This window comes from Berghia stephanieae, chromosome 8 (genome assembly GCF_034508935.2).
Source record: "Berghia stephanieae isolate SIO BIC M18660-M18661 chromosome 8, UCSD_Bste_1.3, whole genome shotgun sequence".
NCBI lineage: Eukaryota > Metazoa > Mollusca > Gastropoda > Nudibranchia > Aeolidiidae > Berghia > Berghia stephanieae.
The window spans coordinates 41,766,746-41,786,745 of NC_088367.1; the positions used below are offsets into that span (position 1 = coordinate 41,766,746).

General features: G+C 37.5%; 1 protein-coding gene across 1 annotated transcript in view; it reads left to right on the forward strand.

Annotated features, from left to right (window-relative positions):
• LOC144978700 (solute carrier family 23 member 1-like) overlaps nt 1-20,000 on the forward strand; it is a 151,373-nt gene that overhangs the window by 118,467 nt on the left and 12,906 nt on the right. Inside the window, exons 4-8 of the mRNA XM_078925116.1 lie at nt 11,022-11,119; nt 15,041-15,114; nt 18,371-18,552; nt 19,091-19,187; nt 19,510-19,666. Of these exons, the coding sequence (XP_078781242.1) occupies nt 11,022-11,119; nt 15,041-15,114; nt 18,371-18,552; nt 19,091-19,187; nt 19,510-19,666 (608 nt within the window). The remainder of the gene's footprint in view (nt 1-11,021; nt 11,120-15,040; nt 15,115-18,370; nt 18,553-19,090; nt 19,188-19,509; nt 19,667-20,000) is intronic.

Consider the following 20,000-nt stretch of genomic DNA (forward strand, 5'->3'; position numbering starts at 1 on the left):
ATAAGGAAATACAAGTTATTGGTTTTGATATGGCAGTAAATGATACATACATGGAAGCTGAGACTAACGCCCATGTCGTATAGAGTTGAAATTGAGACTGAATAAGACAACGAGACTATATCGCATATGTGACCCACCGTCTCAAAGCGGCGGGTTAAAGTTACAGCAAGCAGATGACCTGATACAATCGTGCCGCAGCAACCCGAAGCAATTTTGGAATAAAATTAAAAAGAGGGAGAAATTAGTCATGGGCGATTGTGATTTTACTACTCACTTCCTTACCATAAACAATATTCCATCCCCACTATTGGCTCGGGTGAAAGTGAAGTGAGCAATTGGGGAAAAAAGTCACGTTGCCCATTATGATGAGTGGTTGAACGGGGATATAAACATAAATGAATTAGAGTATAGTATCAAAAGCTTGAAGAATAACAAAAGTGCGGGGTATGATTTAATTCTTAATGAATTTATAAAACATGGTGGTAGTGCTCTTCATTAAGCTCTACTAAAGATTTTTAACAAAGTATTTAGCAGTGGCATCTTTCCCCAACAATGGGCAGTTGGTGAAATCATACCCATATACAAAAAGGGGGAAATTAATAATCCAGACAACTACCGAGGCATTACGCTGTTAAAGTTGTGTTGGTAAACTTTTCACGACAATATTAAACCGGAGATTATGTACTTGGGCAGAATTAAATAGCGCCATTTCAGAAAATCAGTTTGGGTTTAGAAAACAAAGAGGAACAACCGATTGCATATTTCTTTTACACGGTTTATTAGAATTATTTTAAAACAACTCTAAGCCCTTATATTGTGCTTTTATTGACTTAAAGCAAGCTTTTGACAGTGCTAATAGAAGGGCTCTGTGGTTTAAGTTACACAAGAACAAAGTCAGTTGTAAAGTCACAAACATTCTTCAAAATATGTACAGTAAAATGAAACTTGCATCAAACAGTCAATTGTTAAATCCACTACAAACACGTGCGATTACCCTCATGATGAATGTTTCTTCACATCAACAAAGGGAGTTCTTCAGGGGGAGTCTCTGTCTCCGTCTCTTTTCTCTATGTTTTTAAATGACATTAATGAAGCTTTTGAAAGCATAAAGATATAGGTGTAAACATTGTTGTGGTATGCATCAATGTTTAAGATTGTGACATATATTATTAGAATATTTCGTCTATTAGCCATGATTGAATCCTTTGAATTAATTTTTTTCTCACTGTTTGTTGAACAAGTATGTTCGTAGATCAGTGTGTGTGTGTGTGTGTGTGTGTGTGTGTGTATGTGTGTGTGTGTGTGTGCCCGCGCGAGCACGCGTGTGTGTATTTGTGTGGGTGGGTGGATATGTGTGTAGGTGAATGGTGTGAATAGAGGAACGTGTGTGTTTGTTAGTCATTATAATTGAGCATGTCTTGAGCTTGACACGCATATGAGAAATATATTATATTAATGTATAATGTGTACAATTCTTATTTTCCGCTACTTGTAATGTATGAGTATCTTGTGACATTCCCCGTGTGGTGTCCGGGGTCCCTCAACTGAGAGGGTCAAGAATAGCCCAACGCCAAGCCAGCGTGTCGTAAAAGGCGACTAATGGTGTGTGATTCCCCCATCTTTGAGTCACCTGGTCCTCCAGGTTGGGGTTTGGCAAAGGGTTGACACCCCTTTCCGTTAAACTCAACCCGTTACAGAAACGCAGACAGACAAACCATATCCTTTTTTTTTTTTAGCTTTGGCGACCAATATACAGAGAAGTGGTAAGACCTGGAATGAGATTTAAAAAAAAAGTTAGCTCAGGATAGAGAAGGATGGAGACTGTTTGTCTGTGGCCTATACCTTGACCCAGGGTTAAAAAGGCAATGATGATGATGATGATGATCTTGTGACATTAGATAATGATTGGTAATCAATGAAGATCATAGTCACAACCGTTGTTGTTGCTATCATTAGTATTGTCTGTTGATGTTGTTTTCACTCTCACCGTTCATTGTTATTGTTACTATTTTTATTATGATAATGATAACGATGGTGGTAGTGGTGGTAGTGATAGAGTTAATAATATTATTATTAGTGTTGTTATTATTGTTATTGTTGTTATTATTATTGTTATTGTTGTTATTATTAGTATTATTATTAGTGGTAATAGTGGTGGTGCTAGTAGTAGTGGTAGTGGTAGTAGTAGTAGTAGTAGTAGTAGTAGTGGTAGTAGTGGTAGTAGTGGTAGTGGTAGTAGTAGTAGTGGTACTAGTAGTAGTAGTAGTAGTAGTAGTAGTAATAGTAGTAGTGGTAGTGGTAGTAGTAGTAGTAGTAGTAGTAGTAGTAGTAGTAGTAGTAGTAGTAGTAGTAGTGGTAGTAGTGGTGGTAGTAGTAGTAGTAGTGGTAGTAGTAGTGGTGGTGGTAGTAGTAGTAGTAGTAGTAGTAGTAGTAGTAGTAGTAGTAGTAGTAGTAGTAGTAGTAGTAGTAGTAGTAGTAGTAGTAGTAGAAGTAGTGGTAATAGTAGTAGTAGTAGTAGTAGTAGTAGTAGTAGTAGTAGTAGTAGTAGTAGTAGTAGTAGTAGTAGTAGTAGTAGTGGTTGTAGTAGCAGCAGCAATAATATTATTCTTCCTATAAGAATATTTCATGATTATATAAATCCTATGTAAACAAATCTCATTGTACAATGTAAAACATAATCATTATCGTCATGTCGTATCTTATGTTGATTCATAAAATGTGAATTATTTGAGTTGTACCAAGGACGTTTTTATTTATTTATTTTTTAAAATTTATAATTCAACCTATTAATTAACTAATCAATTAATTAAATCTTTAGATGATTTTACATTATCATTATCACCATTATAATTATCATTATTACTATTGGCAATTTCATAAAAACAAACGTTTGATACCTTGGTATTATGTCGGGATAAATCAGGTGATGGAAAGCGGATAAATTGACAGCAACAAATCTGAAACTAGAGGTTACTTTCGACGTAATGGTGGAGAATCATTAACATTTCTTGCATCAGAAAAGACTCGAATTTCGTTTTTCTAGTCATTTTATTATTTTATTTCTAAATTAACTTTTCAAAGTCGGATTCATCCCGACATAATACCGTTTTGAGACGAGGGGTCACATGTGAGATTTGAACCATCCTTTCTCAAGGAAGAATATGTATATGCGATGGAATTTGATGAGAATTAAACATTTTGTTACAAAGAAGATGGAATTTAAGGTGAAAATACATTTTAAAAATTTTGATTGATTTAATCTATTACTGTTGATGTTGTAGTTTTTAGAGGTTTAATAGATATTTGGATGTTTAAAACATCTTTGGTGTTGGGTAATTTTTGGGTGTTGGGTAATTTGAAGTTTAAACTTTTAAAATATTCAACTGGTATAAGTGTTGTCAGTTGATAAACTATTTCTTACATTTTATTATTTAATTTTAATTGGACGTTGCTTATACATTCAATCTCTTACTGTTATTTTTTAAAGTTGAAAGTGTTTTAAGATCAATTTAAATTCTAATATAAAGCTGCGTAAGGTTATGCAAGATGTTTATGCAAGAATTTTGACAAAAACATGGCAATTAAACATGGCAAATATTAGAAAGAACTATGGGGGTAGCTGCAGGAGATTGCATTTATTCTCGGTTGTTGTCCGCTTCAATGTAAGCTCCAATTTATTAATAAATTGGAGCTTACATTTCAATACTTATTCTTGTTCTGTTTTTTTTTTTTCTTTCGAGCTTCAAGCAGCAAAATTTTCATTTTTGCTATTGTACTTGACACATTTATTTCACCGTCACGAGATCTCGAGATTAGTCTCATTTGTCTCAAGGAAAAAGAGTTTTCCGAGAATAACCATTTCTACCTGGCCATATTTTAAGAGGCGTCGGAGCTTATAATAATAATAATAATAAGTTACGACTTACAATGAAAGTTGAAAAGGTCAAGCTGTGCCTCGGGGAAATCCCGTTATAAGTGACGACTATTCTCTGTTCCCAGGAACTCGAGGAAATATTATTATTTGCTTTGTCATGTTGGTCTGGAGAGAATGAATTTGCACACGCTGCTATGCTATGTACTCAATGACTGAGATAATAGACTTTTACTAGGGAAAGTATGGTACACATAGAAATGAGATAAGGGGCTGATTCACATAATGATTTATTGTCGATGTAGACAGTCTCAAGGAAAAAGAGTTTTCCGAGAAGAACAATTTCTACCTGGCCATACAAGAGTCGTTAGTTGGAGCTTAAATTATAATAATTATAGGTTACTTAAATGAAAGTTGAAAAGGTCAAGCTGCGCCACGGGGAAATCCCGTTATAAGTGACGACTATTCCTGTTCCCAGGAACTCGAGGAAATATTATTATTTGCTTTGTCATGTTGATCTTGACTTTGCACACGCTGCTATGCGATGTACTCAAATGACTGAGATAATAGACTTTTACGAGGGAAAGTATGGTACACATAGAAATGAGATAAGGGGCTGATGCACATAATGGTTTATTGTCGATGTAGACAGTCGTTTAATTTATTTTTTTTTAAATTTTATCCTCCAAAACTGATTCATCGCGTTCCAGTTTATTATTCAAATTTGGCGTTTTCTTGTTTTTCATTTGTGCTCAGTCGTCTCAAAACGGTATTATGACGGGGTGAACCAACGTGCACTTATTTACAGGTCTAATAACCCAACTCCTTATGGACTCATTGTTGTAATGGAAATCTAATTTTTTTTTTTAATAACTCAAAATATTGTCCATTACAATAATGTTAAACTAGGCCCATAAAGGGGTTCGGATATCAGACCTGCATATATGTACACGTCGGGTGAACCAACTGCTTAAAATTTAAGTTTTAGCTGAATTTATAAGATTTGAGTCCAGATAAATATATATCTAAATATAAATTATAAGTCGACAAAAACATAAACAAATCAGATTAAAGATTTGAAAAGAAATTTTAAAAAAAGAAAGAAAGAAAAGGAAGAAAAAGAAAAAAAGGGGGGGGGGGGGCTTAAATCGGAAGAGATAAAGTGGAAGTATTTAGGCGGAAGTTGCAGGCACACTTTAAGAATAAACGTTGAAATTGTAAACAGTCATACGCTGACGAAACATTTAAATAAAATAAATAAAATAAAATTCCCTTTATTAATCCCCAAGGGGAAATTTGTCTTTAGGGTCTATTCCAAGGGAAAACTGGAATAATCCAGGTGTCCGCCGCAGTGCAGCGCCGCAAAGTAAGCTAGGGCGAGGTGACTTGCTCAAGGCCACACAACGAGGCAGGTAGTCGAACTCGGCACCTCTTGGGTACGAAGTAAAGACCGTACAGCTGAGCCACGCTGCCCCTAAGAGAATCCCTTGAAACTGTTTGAGCTTTTAAAAAAAAAGGAATAATAAATAAATATATAACTAGTGGAGAACCCGCTATATTTGCGGGGAAATAAAGGCTATTACGAACAGGCTGTCATCTATTATCTACTTATTATACTACTACTGTATTATGCCCATTAACGTAGATCGAGTTAAACCTTTTGAGTCATCAGCTTTGATCGGAGTCCGGTACAGGGTTGCCAGATTATTTTCAGGCATTCTGCCAACTGGATTTTAAAAATCTGCCAAATACCACAAAAATCTGCCAAACTGTACTATTTATAGTACCCCCTTTGAAAACTCATCAGTTTTTTTTTTTGGAACAAAAAATTCGCAAGGCCTACGTCATATTTTTTTTTTCATTTCCCAAGTTTTAAAAAATCACTAATACATAAAAATTGCCATGGAAAACGTGGAGTAGACCTATACATGATATAAATAATATCGGAAAATAAAATCTGCCAAATATCTGCCAAACTGCCAAACCGTTTTTTCTCTGCCAGACGACTTCAAATTCTGCCAAAAAAAGGACGTTTGGCAGAAAATCTGCCAAATTGGCAACCCTGGTCCGGTAGGCGGACAAATTATGGTGATTCCCAAGGCCAAAGGTCAGTGTGCAACTTTGTGGTCTAGTGGTATGACACTCGCTTTCGGATTGGAAGGTCCTGGGTTCGAGCCTCGCTCGCCGCATAGTTGAGTCCTCGGAGAATGCTCTTAACTCACTTTCTCTCACCGTACTCAGGTGTAAAATGAGTACCCTGGCCGTAAACAGTCGAATGCATAGTTATTGTTTTGGGAGATGATATTTTTTCCCTTGTAAATCATCTCTCTGTTAAATATTATTATATTTGTTATCTTCAATGTATAATGTAAGCATTTGAGTGTATTCCTCTTTGTTGGATTTTGTGTTTGTGTCCGGATGAGACTTATAGGTGATCTCAAACTTAGTACATTGGTGGTGTGCTCTTGGAATCTACATCTGATCCCTATTTGTTCCCAGTTCCCCTATGTCTTACTTTTTCTTGGGTGCTTTAATTGTAATTCTAGAACTTTTTACTATCCCATTTTCTTCCTTTTTACTGGCGCTGATATAACCTAAATGTGTTGCAAGCACCGTAAAACCCTTTAAAAAAAAAAAAAAAAAAAAAAACAGTCAACGGGGAATGGAATTACCCTTAATTTATGAAAAGTTGGCAAGTTACTCGTATAGGGAATGAGATTAGCGGAAGAGTAGCGTCCCTTGATTGGACGTCACCGGTGGAAAAGTTATTAGAGAGAGAACGTCGTGTTGGTTGTGCGCATGCGTCTCTCGTCCTCGCTTCCGGTGAAAGCGCCATGAGCAGACACTTCACAGAAAGCGAGGACGAGAGAGACGCATGCGCAAAACCATTTTGACGTTCTCTCTGTAAGGTGACGTCCAATCAAGGGACGCTACTCTTCCGCTAATCTCATTCCCTATATCAATCTGTAACAAAAATAGATATATAATTTTTAGATTTGTCAGTAATTCTGTGATTTAACATTGGCTGCACGGAATAATGTAGACCCCAAACCCCCTTTTTTCGGTTGTTAAAGAATGAATGTGTTTCAAATTTCTATCGAATGAAGTGTCAATGTGTCAAAAAAATCTCAATGCTGGGAATCACAATAATATTATAGAGAAAATAAATCAGCCTTGTTTTATTTATCACACGCACACGGAAAAGCAGAAATTTTACAGTAATGGCTAGGAAAAGCAGACACTAATTACCTGTCATAGAAAGCCACAATTTCTGCAGGCATGTTTGTCAGGTGGCCAGAGTTCGTTGTGGCCATCTTCGACTTCAAAAGTAGCTCAATAGAAACTCACGCGGCCAAACATGTTATCTGACCGCCTTGAAAATATTATCGGTTTTGATAAACAGAAAATCAACTAAACTAGGAAAAAACTCGAGGTTTAAAAAAAATTATTTGAAAGAAAAATACATTAACAAAAAATATAATAAAAAACATGATTCTTTGTGTGGCAAATTTTGGTCACGCGCGTTGCCATCTGGCAATCCTGTCTGTCCCCGGGGGGGGGGGGGGGGGGGGGGGGGGGGGGGGAATATAATTCCCAGGATTATTTTTAACTGTTGACTCACAAGTATCCCGCGTACTGAAGTAGCCCCCCCCCCCCCCCCCCCTTACCTCTTTACTGTCGTATTATGGAGAAAGAAAAAACAAACCCAAAGACAACAAAACAAACAAACCAAAAAAAAAAAAAACCGCATAGACAAAAAACGAAACGCCTTTTTTTAAATTTGGTCGGAGAACTCGTCTTTCAATTGTTACTCGTATATCGATCGATTAAATAAAACGACCGTCATCTTGTCGAAAAACTGCCAAACCTGTGAGTTCGGTTATGTCCCAGGTTCGAGAGTTTTTGACAAGGTGAAGGCTATTTACATCGATATTTGAAGGATGTGTTTCCTGGCCAAAATATTTTTAAAAAACGTGTTTCCTTTTCCAGAGTAGGGCAGAATTAAATAATATCAAGGTCAATGCCCAAAATTGGGCACTTCTATTGTCCTATGACGACGTGCACCTTATTTGTAGGTCTGATAACCCAATTCCTTATGGGCTCATTATTGTAATGGAAATCTCAACCAAAAAAAAAAAAAAAAGACGCAAAATATTGTCCATTACAACAATGTTAAACTAGGCCCATAATTGAGTTCGGATGTCAGACTGGCATATATTATGTACACGTAGTCCTGTGACAAACCACACTTTCATCACTTCGAGCATAACACGTCGACATTGAATTATATCGATTAAAATTACCCTCATCAAACTTCGAGGCTTTTTGATAAGCTGGGAGTCATTGTAATCGATTTGAAGTAAAATAATAAATAAAAAGAAAGAAATTGACCCAAATCGACGTGCTCTTATTTGCAGGTCTGATAACCCAATTCCTTAGGGGCTCATTGTTGTAATGGAAATCTCAACAAATAAAAAAAGACACAAAATATTGTCCATTACAACAATGTTAAACTAGGCCCATAAGTGGATTCGTATGTCAGGCCTGTTTATATGTACACGTTGATCCAAATGAACATGAAGAGTATAATTTTGTCAAAGTAGACGGCTAATTTGGCCATGTGTCGGTATGGCTCTGAACCGCATCGCTCTGAAGTCAGTATGGCATAATCTGTTACATTCTATTTTATTTATTTTTAAATTATTTTTTTTAAATCTCACACTCTTCAAGTTAACCGAATGACACTGTCTATTTTCTTGCAAAACAAAAAAAAAAAAGACAAAAAAAAAAACTAAGAGTAAAGAGCACAATCTGTCCCGTTTTCATGTGTTTCTTGGAGGATGTTTTTTTTCGTTTGTTTTCTTTTTTACATTGTTTTTTTTTTCTGTTTGCTTTTTTTTTTCGTTTGTTTTTGGGGGGTTTTTCTCTTCTTCTTTTTTTTGTTTTGTTTTTAATGTTTTTTGTTTGTTTGTTTTGTTTTTTGTTTTTGTTTTTTTTTTTTTTTTTTTTTTTTTTTTTTTTTTTTTTTTTTTTTTTACGAATTATCGAACCGTGCTTCACCTACATTAGTGGAGCAAACTTGGTGCTTTTATTACCGCGAGATAATAAACTTCTGATATAAAGAATTGTATTGTGTTTGTTTGTTTGGGTTTTTTTTTTTTTTCTTTCTGTTTGTTTATTTTTCTGTCTCTCCTTTTATCATGTGCCTAGTTTTAATATTGTAGTTTGCATAATGTAGCCGGCGGGCAATGTCAATACATTTCGAATTCGATTTCATCCTCGGAATAATCCCAAAGTCTGATAGGTGCACATAATGTTTACTTTGGAAAATAAAAAGAGAATAATAAATTGTGCCATCGGCGGTCTGTAAAGCATGAGGAATTCGAAGAAACGATTTCTGGGTCTTATCCTAGCTGTTTTGTTTTATTTTTCTGAGGAAACTCGAGTTGTCGCGTTGACCGTGTGGAATCGTGGAAATTCTTAAAATGTTAGAGAGAGAGAGAGAAAGAGAGAGAGAGAGAGAGAGAGAGAGAGAGAGAGAGACAGAGAGAGAGATTGTGGGGAGGGGTTCAAGGAATAATCTGCTCCTTTTAGCTCTAATATAAGCTCGTATTTTATGGTTTTTGCCTTCATATGTAATGTGTGTGTGTGTGTGTTTGTGTGTGTGTGTGTCTGTGTGTGTGTGTGTGTGTGAGAGAGAGAGAGAGAGAGATTGTGGGGAGGGGTGCAAGGAATAATCTGCTCCTTTTAGCACTAATATAAGCTCGTATTTTATGGTTTTTGCCTTCATATGTAATGTGTGTGTGTGTGTGTGTGTGTGTGTGTGTGTGTGTGTCTGTGTGTGTGAGAGAGAGAGAGAGAGAGAGAGAGAGATTGTGGGGAGGGGTGCAAGGAATAATCTGCTCCTTTTAGCACTAATATAAGCTCGTATTTCATGGTTTTTGCCTTCATATGTAATGTGTGTGTGTGTCTGTGTGTGTGTGTGTGTGAGAGAGAGAGAGAGAGAGAGAGAGAGGTGCAATCTGTTCCTTTTACTCACTCAATCCTAGAGATCTTTGCTACTTTTGAAAATTGGAAAAAAACATGTATTAAAAATGAGCATCTGTATAGATAGTTTTATTCAACCACTATTTATTAACATGTAAAAATTAAGAACATTAGCTTTGATACTACGCCTAGAGTTTGTCTCAGACAAATGTAATAAATAGGCATGAGATAAAAGTAACCCCGGGTATACTACGGATATAGTCGGTGTTAGGGTTGAGTGAGTTAAACATTAAGTTAAAGCACAATTATGATCTGGCATTTCCTGGCGCTTTATTCATAGGTAGTCAAAGTGTATGCGAGAGAGAGAGAGAGAGAGAAAGAGAGAAAGAAAGAGAGAGAGAGAGAGAGAGAGAGAGAGAGAGAGAGAAAGAAGAGAGAGAGAGAGAGAGAGAGAGAGAGAGAGAGAGAGAGAAAGGGGGGAGGGTTGATGAGATTGACGGGGGATGGGGTGATAGGTGGAAAAGGTGTGTGGGGGGGGGGGGGGGGGGGGTGATGGTTGTGAGTAAAATCGAGAATTCCCGATGTTATTTCGATATTTCTAAGAAGGTACAGTCGTAAACAAAAGGACAATGTGTCTTTGTCGTATTTCCTTTGGGATGACTCACTGATATCAATGTTCAAGAGTTCCTATCATAGAAGTTTGTTCGTAGAAGTAGTTTTTTGGAAGAAAACTTGAGCTTTTATATTGCGTCATATCCACCAAACAAGCACTGATTAAAATGGATGAGCTTCTCTAAACATAACTCAGATCACATTATCATCTTCTTCTTCTTCATCATCATCGCCATCATCATCATCATCATCAACAGCAGCAGCAGCAACAGCATCATCATCATCATCATCATCATCATCATCATCATCATCATCATCATCATCATCAACCACCACCATCATCATCATCATCATCATCATCATCATCATCATCATCATCATCATCATCACCATCATCATCTCCATCACCATCAGCATCGTCGTCGTCGTCATATTCTTGTAATTTTTTCTCTCCGTTTCATACAACAGCCAATTTTCAAGATTTTAAAATAGCATTTCGAGGCGATGTGGTCACATAATGTTTTGTTTTTGTTTTTGTTTTTCTCTCCAGACTGCCTATAATCCAAGGACCGAGCGCCGCTTTCATCGCCCCCATCATGATGTTGATGACCAAGAACAAAGACAAATGTCCAGATTTTGACAATACGGGTAAGGAAGGAAAAGACAAAAAAGATACTTAACCCTCTCCTTACCACCTACAGCAAAATCGTCGACCCGATATACATTTTTTCTTATGCAGATTTATTTTGTACATCACGAACTTTGAAGAATGATCTTTGTTTAATTAATAACAACATAAAGTTGTTTTGTAGATAGCTTGTTTGAGTTTAAAAAAATCAATGTTTCTGCTGGGTAAGCCTGGCATTTTGGGAAAATTCTAAAAAATCATCGGTAAGGAGAGAGTTAATAACAATTTAACGATTACATTCCCAACCTACAGCATTCGATCAACGACGGAAGTTGTGAGGACAAATCTTCGTTTTCTGCCACGCCTTTAGTCGCCCAACCCTCTACCCACGCCACGCTAACATTTCATTCATACTCCAACCACCATTGAGTTTACAGACGACACAAGTTTTTTGCATCATTTTTTATTTGTTTTCCACGTTAATTTGTGTATTGTTGTGCTGACGAAGGGTTTGTACCCGAAACGTCCGTTGTCTGTTTTGTTCCCATACGAAGCCCCTCCATTTTCACTCTTTCGTTAATATTTTACGATCACCGGCTTCAGGCAGCCCTACCGTTTTCTAGATAGTCAATCGCTGTAGGTTGGGAACGTAACTTGCTAATAAATAAATGAATTAAATTGAAAAATTCCCTTTATTCATCCCTAATGGGAATTTTTTATTTAAGGATCTATTCCAAGGGAAGACTGGAATAACGCAGTGCATCGAAGGCTAGGTGACTTGCTCAAGGCCACACAGCGCGGCGAGTAGTCGAACTCGGTACCTTTTAGGTACGAAGGCAAAGTCCATCATACTGCTGGGCCACGCTGTCCCATGTGACCCATCATCTCAAAACGGTGTTATGTCTCGATGAGCCCGATGCCAGAATGACGTTTTTAAAAAGTTAAGATTGACCAGAGAAGGAAAGCTGTTGTTTTTATTCTATCCCTCACCCCGACGTTTTTGTTTTGTTTTGTTTTTTTTTGTTTGTTTGTTTGTTTTGTTTTGTTTTGTTTTTTTTTGGGGGGGGGGGGGGGGTTTGAGTTTTTTGTTTTGTTTGTTTGTTTTTTTTTTGTTGTTGTTTTTTTTGTAGGTCTGATAACAAATAACGTTATGGGCCCATTGCTGTAATGGAAATACTCTCAACCCGACACAAAATATTGTCCATTACAACATACAATGATAAATCAAGCCCATAATATTACGTTCGATTATCAGGCCTACAAATGATTTCACTTCGGTTTGAGGGTATATCAGCGGCATCTGAATTTATAGAGATGTCCCAGGAGTATTTCCATTACAATAATGAGCCCGTAACAATTGGGGTTATCAGACCTGCAAATAAATCATTAACATCCATCATGGCTTGTACTCTTGAACACGTTACCAGTGAGCTGGTGCGGCTATGTGGTCTAGTGGTATGACACTCGCTTTCGGATCGGAAGGTCCTGGGTTCGAGCCTCGCTCGGCGCATAGTTGAGTCCTTGGAGAAGGCTCTTTACTCACATTCTCTCACCGTACTCAGGCGTAAAATGAGTACCTGACCGTTAACAGTGTTGTCTCTGTCCCAAAATTTTGTAATATCGCCTGACAGGCGTCATGTCTAGTCCTACATGTTATGTGTTGCTGTTGGCCAGGGACCCCTTGTAAAGCGCTTTGAGCACGTTTAGTGGATATTGCGCTATATAAAAAAAAGCTCAAGCTGTCTCCACGTAACACTATCCTCTGCTGTGCGCATGAGGTTATTTAAACATGTCATCCTCTGTCTTCCTCTAGCTCTCTTTCCTTCGATCACCCCAGATGTTACCAACTTTTCTATCCCATCTCTTCTCCACACGTGTCTCAGAAACCGTAACTTCCTCTTTCTGATGGTATCTATCAACATTCTTCCTTGTCTCACCTTCGCAAACACTTCCTCGTTCGTATACTTGTCTGTCCATGATAACCTCAACATTCTTCTATGCATCAACATCTCAAATGCTTCTTGATACCTTGATACCTTGATACCTCTTCTTCGGGTTGAAGGCTATGCCTGTAATACCCGTTCTGCACTATCTCTGATATATCTACGCGCACCTGCATGGTTGGGGCGGAGCTGGTAACGCTTGTAATTCCAGTGTTTGTCTAACTTGTCTTTGAACTCATTCACTGTCCTCGCTTTAATTACATCTTCTGGAAGGCTGTTCCAGTTATCTGTCACTCTGAGTCCAAAGGAGCATTTTCTTACATTTAATCTGGCCTGTCTTTTTTTAATTTGTCGCTATGTCCTCTCGTTCTATTAAATGTGCTCTCTGGTAGTATTTGCTCTCTATCTACTCTATCTTTCTCGTTCTTCTAACCGTCCACGTTTCACAACCGCATATAAGGGAACTTATAACATATTATGTTTCCACTACTTTCATTCTGGCCTTCAACTTTAGGTTGTTGTTTGACACAACTGGACGCATTTTATGAAACGCATTTTTTTTTTAGCTATTGCTATTCTGTGTTTTGTATCCTCTATGTCATGTGCGTCATGGGCAATGATAGTGCTCATGGCCGTCTAGAGTGACTAAATTACGCCATTGCGGCTTTGTGGTCTAGTGGTGTGACACTCGCTTTGGGATCGGAAGGTCCTGGGTTCGAGCCTCGCTCGGCAAATAGTTGAGTCCTTGGAAAAAAGCTCTTTACTCACACTCTCTCACCATACTCGGGTGTAAAGTGAGTATCTGGCCGTTTACAGCGTTGTCTCTGTCCTTAAAAATTGTAACCTCGCCTAACAGGCGTCATGTCACGTACTACATGTTAAGTGTTGCTTTTTGGTCAGGGACCCCTTGTAAAGCGCTTTGGGCACGTTTAGTGGATATTGCGCCTTAAAAAAAAAGCTCATTTTTTAAAGCTCAGTGATAGTTCCCAAATAAGTACAGGTCGGATAAGAGTGTTTTTGTCTGATTATGGCTAAGAGGTCAACAGGATAATGTGGTACTTATTGAAATGTTGTAAAGTTAGGGGACCGTCTTAACCCACTCAACCCCAACACCGACTATTTCCGTAGTATACCCGGGTTATTTTTACCCCATGCCTATTTATTACATTTTTGTCTGAGACAAATAATATGCATAGCAATCTAGTATCAATGCTAATGTTTTTAGATTTTTGCATGTAAATTGTAGTTGAAAAAAACTATCTATCAACATGCTCATTTTTTATAATTTTTGTTTTCCAATTTTGAAAAGTAGCAAAAATTCTCTAGGATTGAGTGAGTTAATAATTCGTCCTGCTATATTATGGAATTCATTGTCAACGTACCGTGTCGAAGGGTTTTAACATGACTTAGTGAAGAATCACAGCCGTGGGTTGTTCAGACGCCATCGTCATCGTCATCATTATCATCATCATCATCATCATCATCACCACCACCACCATTTTCAGCATCAGCATCATCATCTTCATAATCAGCATCATCATCATCGTCGTCGTCCTTATCATCATCATTATCATCTCACCACCACCACCACCACCATCATCATCATCATCATCATCATCATCATCATCATCATCATCATCATCATCATCACCATCATCATCATCATCATCATCATCATCATCTCACCATCACCAGCATCATCATCATCATCATCAGCAGCAGCAGCATCAGCATCACCATCATCATCTCACCATCACACCACCACCATCATCATCATCATCATCATCATCATCATCATCATTATCATCATCTCATCACCACCACCACCATTATCATCATCGTCATCATCATCATCATCATCATCATCATCATCATCATCATCATCATCATCATCATCATAACCATCATCATCTTCACCACCACCATCATCATCATCATTACATCATTATATTACCATGACATATCGTCATCATTTCACCTTTCCAACCCCTTTCAAAGGTCACAACATCACCCTTCCATTCCAAGCAGGCTCGGAGGAACACAAAGCTGTGTGGATGGCCAATGTTACAGAGGTTGGTTAGTTATGTCGTTAGTTAGTCCCTAGCAACCTTCGTTCCACAGTTAATGAATGGGTACGTGATAGGTGTTGTCTTTTGGTAAGACAGTTCACGTCCGTCACCTTGCTACATGAGTTGTGAGATACGCAGATACATGAAAACATTTTGTTTGTTTGTTTTTGTTTTTGTTTTTTTCTCTCTTTTGTTTTGTTTTGGTTTCGGTTTTTGGTTTGTTTTTTTTTTTTTTCTTTTTGTTTTTTTTTTCGTTTTTTTTTTTACCTTTTCAGGGTTTTTCTGGGGGGAATGAGTTGTTTGGGTTTGTTTGTTTGTTGGTTTTTTGTTGGCTTTTTTAAAATTATTATTTTGGGGGTTTTGCGTTTTTGTGTGTGGGGGGGGGGGGGGGGGGGGGGTAGTGGTTGTTCGTTGTTATTTGTTATATTTTCTTGTGGTGTTGATGGTAGTGGTCGGACGTTGATATTAATACGATGCTGATGAAGTTGATGATGATGATGATGATGGTTAGAATGACAACGACAGGAACCACGATTAGGATATAACGTATGGGATACCTACACATGTCATTGATCAATGTCAGTTAACAATTCAATACTGGCTTCGTTTCGTTATATTTGATTTAAAAAAAAATTTACAAAGTACCCTGATCTGGCGGAAAATACTTTGCGATAGACTAGTGCCCTATCCAAAGGATAGCAAGAAATTGCTATTGTCGGATTCACGCTATAGAAACAGGGCTAAACTCCGGCTTCGTGTGGCTAATGGCTCTGAAGGACTACTACTACCACCTGTCGTTGCAACGAAATTTTTGGATCTTAATTAAAGCTTTGACATCAGGTACTCCGTTGGCATAATGACCTTTTATATAGAGCAGTATCCACTAAACGTGCTCAAATGGCTTTACTAAGGGTCCCTGACCAACAGCAACACGTAGCATATAGAACGAGACATGACGCCTGTTACGCGATATTACAATTTTTTTTTCCGACAAAGACAACGCTGTTAACGGTCATTTGATACCCGAGTATGGTGAGAGAATGTGTGTTGAAACTTTCAGCAACTATTTTTGTTTTCACTCTAATTATTACATCGGATATTACAGAATTGTTTTTTTTTAAGTCATAGAACTTTAAGACGCAACTGCGCTTTTGTTTTCACTCTGTAGTATGTATACGGTTGATATCACACAAGTGGTTTAGGTTACTTAATTTTAAAAAATAAGTTTTAACCTTCACATTCATATATGAGCACGTACGCACACCAGGCATACACACAGTGCATTCATATGTATTTACACCGTCTTTAACTCACTTAGAGAGAGAGAGAGGGGGGGGGGGAGAGAGAAGAGAGAGAGAGAGAGAGAGAGAGAGAGAGAGAGAGAGAGAGAGAGAGAGCATTCACTTACATTCATTGACACACGTAAAGAGCATTCGCGTGCATTCACACCCTCTTTAACACACACAGACAAAGACAACACACACACACACACTTACACACCTACACAAACACATTCACTTACACACATACATATAATACATGTACATAATTTACATATTGCATCTGGTATTTTTTAATTCAAGAATTAAATAAATGATCAGAAAAATTAGTTTGTTTTTTTTTAGTAAAAGGGAGGTAATTGGATTAATAATTCAAGACCGAGAGAAAGGTCACGAGTTACCTCGTTCAAAGTATTTTAGGCGAGATGCGATTTTCATTTTGTAAAATACAATGCCTGTCATTATTATTATTATTATTATTATTATTATTATTATTATGTAGTAGTAGTAGTAGTAGTAGTAGTAGTAGTGTAGTAGTAGTAGTAGTAGTAGTAGTAGTAGTAGTAGTAGTAGTAGTAGTAGTAGTAGTAGTAGTAGTAGTAGTAGTAGTAGTAGTAGTAGTAGTAGTAGCCTGGGATCGTGAAAATACTAACAAAAAGGTGAAAATGGAAAGTCTTCGAATGGGAACAGTGCAGACAATGGACGTTTCCGGTACAAAACCTTCGTAGCAAAACAAAATGTAGTAAGAATTGTAGCTTATGTGTTCTTTGGTGGTTCTTCACCCTTTTGGTTAGTATGGTCTATCGTGTGCATGATTCTCTGCCTCTCATATCTCAGGATTAAGTCTTGCTGTTGGTTGTTCTAGCCTTGAGCTTTTATATAGAGCAATATCCACTAAAAGTGCTCAAAGCACTTTACAGAGGGTCCCTGACCAACAGCAACATGTAACATATAGAACAAGACATGACGCCTGTTAGGTGATGTTACATGTTACCATTTTTCCGACAGAGACAACGCTGTTAATGTCCAGGTACTCATTTTACACCATAGTATAGTGAGAAGATATTAGTAAAGAGCCTTTTCCAAGGACTCAACTATGCGCAGAGCGAGGCTCGAAACCAGGACCTTCTGATCTGAAAGCAAGTGTCATACCACTAGACCACATAGCCACATAGTCAACATTTTCTCACCACACTCTGGGTTTTCAGGTGTCATGTTTTTTGCACCATTGTGAGTCCTACATGTTGATAGATGTTACTGTTGGCTTGGTGCCCCTTTTAAAGCACCTTTAGCTTATTTATTTTGTGCCATTTAAAAGCTCATGTTCGGGGGTTGGAAGTGGTGATCACCATACACTGTTATATCGTGGTGGGAAATATCAGCAATGATGAAATGCTCTATTTCTGGGTGGGGATCCTGGCCTCCCATAGTGGGCAGGATGGCACTTACTTTGTCTTCTATCCCCCTATATCTGTTTTCCAACATGCTTTCTGTCTTTGTCTCGGAATGAGATAACTTGGTTTTTTCCTAGCCCTGGCCTGAGTCCTAGCTGGGAGGGAAACAGTCAAATGCATAGTTATTGTTTTGGGAGATGATATTTTTTTCCTTGTAAATCATCTCTCTGTTATGTATTATTATGTTTGTTATTTTAAATGTATACTGTAAGCATTTGAGTGTACTCCTATTTGTTGGATTTTGTGCTTGTGTCCGGATGAGACTTATAGGTGATCTCAAACTAAGGACATTGATGGTTTGCTCTTGGAATCTGCATCTGATCCCTATTTGTTCCCAGTTCCCCTTTGTCTTCCTTTCTCTTGGGTGCTTTAATTGTAATTCTAGAACTTTTTACTATTCCATTTTCTTCCTTTTTACTGGCGCTGATATAACCTAAATGTGTTGCAAGCGCCGTAAAACCCTTAAAAACAAAAACAAACAATGCTCTATTTATGACTACTATTTTTCTTTTCATCTTTTCACAGTTGCAGGGTGCCCTGATGTTGGCAGCCATTGTGGAGATGATAATAGGATTCAGTGGAGCCATCGGCTATCTGATGCGTTACATCGGCCCCATCACTACAGCAACTGTCCTCATGTTGATTGGGCTTTCTGTGTCATTAAGTGCATCTGACAAAGGCTCAACACAGTGGTGGATTTGTATCATGTAAGAAAATAAATACATTGAAATTGGGTTAAATTAGTAAATGGAAGTTTTTTTAAAACTAAAATAATGTGTCATTTTAATTAATTTCTTTTTGTTTTAAACCAAAAAAAAAAATAACTTGAGCTTTTATAATATCCACTAAACGTGCTCAAAGCGCTTTACAAGGGGTCACTGACCACCAGCAACAAGGAATTAGAAGGAGACATGATACCTGTTTTGGGATATTACATTTTTTTCGACAGAGACAATGCTGTTAACGGCCAGATACTCATTTCACACCTGAGTACGGTGAGAGAATGTGAGTAAAGAGCCTTTTCCAAGGACTCAACTATGCACTGAGCGAGGCTTGAACCCCAGGACCTTCCGATCTGAAAGTGAATGTCATACCACAAGGACAGTTAGTTACATCATCACAAAGATTTGGTTTGGGCAGAAGTAACATTTGTAGACAATTTAGTTTGTTGTTTTTTGTTTTTTTTTTTTTGTTTTTTTTTGTCCATCTTTTTATTATTTTGTTTTGTTAAATTTCTTCTTTCAGGTCTATATTCTTGATTGTCCTGTTCTCACAGTATTTACGTAAGATTACCATCCCCTTTTTTGGAGGCGTGAGAATCAAGATATTCCTTTTATTTCCAGTAGGTGACATCATCATCGTCATTATCATCATCATCATCATCATCATCATCATCATCATCATCATCATCATCATCACCACCAACATCACCATCATCACCATCATCACCATCATTATCATCACTATCATTTTCAGCATCAACACCATCATCATCATCATCATCATCATCATTATCATCATCATCATCAACAACAACAACAACAACAAAAACATCATCATCATTTTGACTATTAAGGAACTCACTCTTTCATAGCTATAACAGTGATGTTGACAACGTCATCCTAATTTACTATCAATGAGTTGTTATTCTGAATCTTCAACAGGTTCTATTTGGCATCGGCATTGCCTGGTTTATTTGTTTTATTCTGACGGTAACCGGTGCCTTGCCAGAGGAGAAAGGGGAATGGGGGTATGAGGCTAGGACAGACATCAAGACGGGGAAGCTGAAAGACGCAGGCTGGTTCCGTATTCCTTATCCAGGTAAAATATGATCCTTTAAAAAAAAAAAAATACATCTTACATCCTTTGGATTTTGAATTTCTCCTGGTTTCCAAAGTTTTTGCCAACTTTAAATAATAATAATAATAATAATAATAATAATAATAATAATAATAATAGATCTTTATTGTCCATAAATATCGCAATTTATCATTTAGTTACACTTGTTATAACGTTAAACGATAACTGTAACATTGAACAGATATTTATTTCACTCCTACTTATTTTCTCTCTCTCTCTCTCATTCTCTCTCTCTCATTCTCTCTCTCTCTCTCTCTCTCTCTCTCTCTCTCTCTCTCTCTCTCTCCCTCTCTCT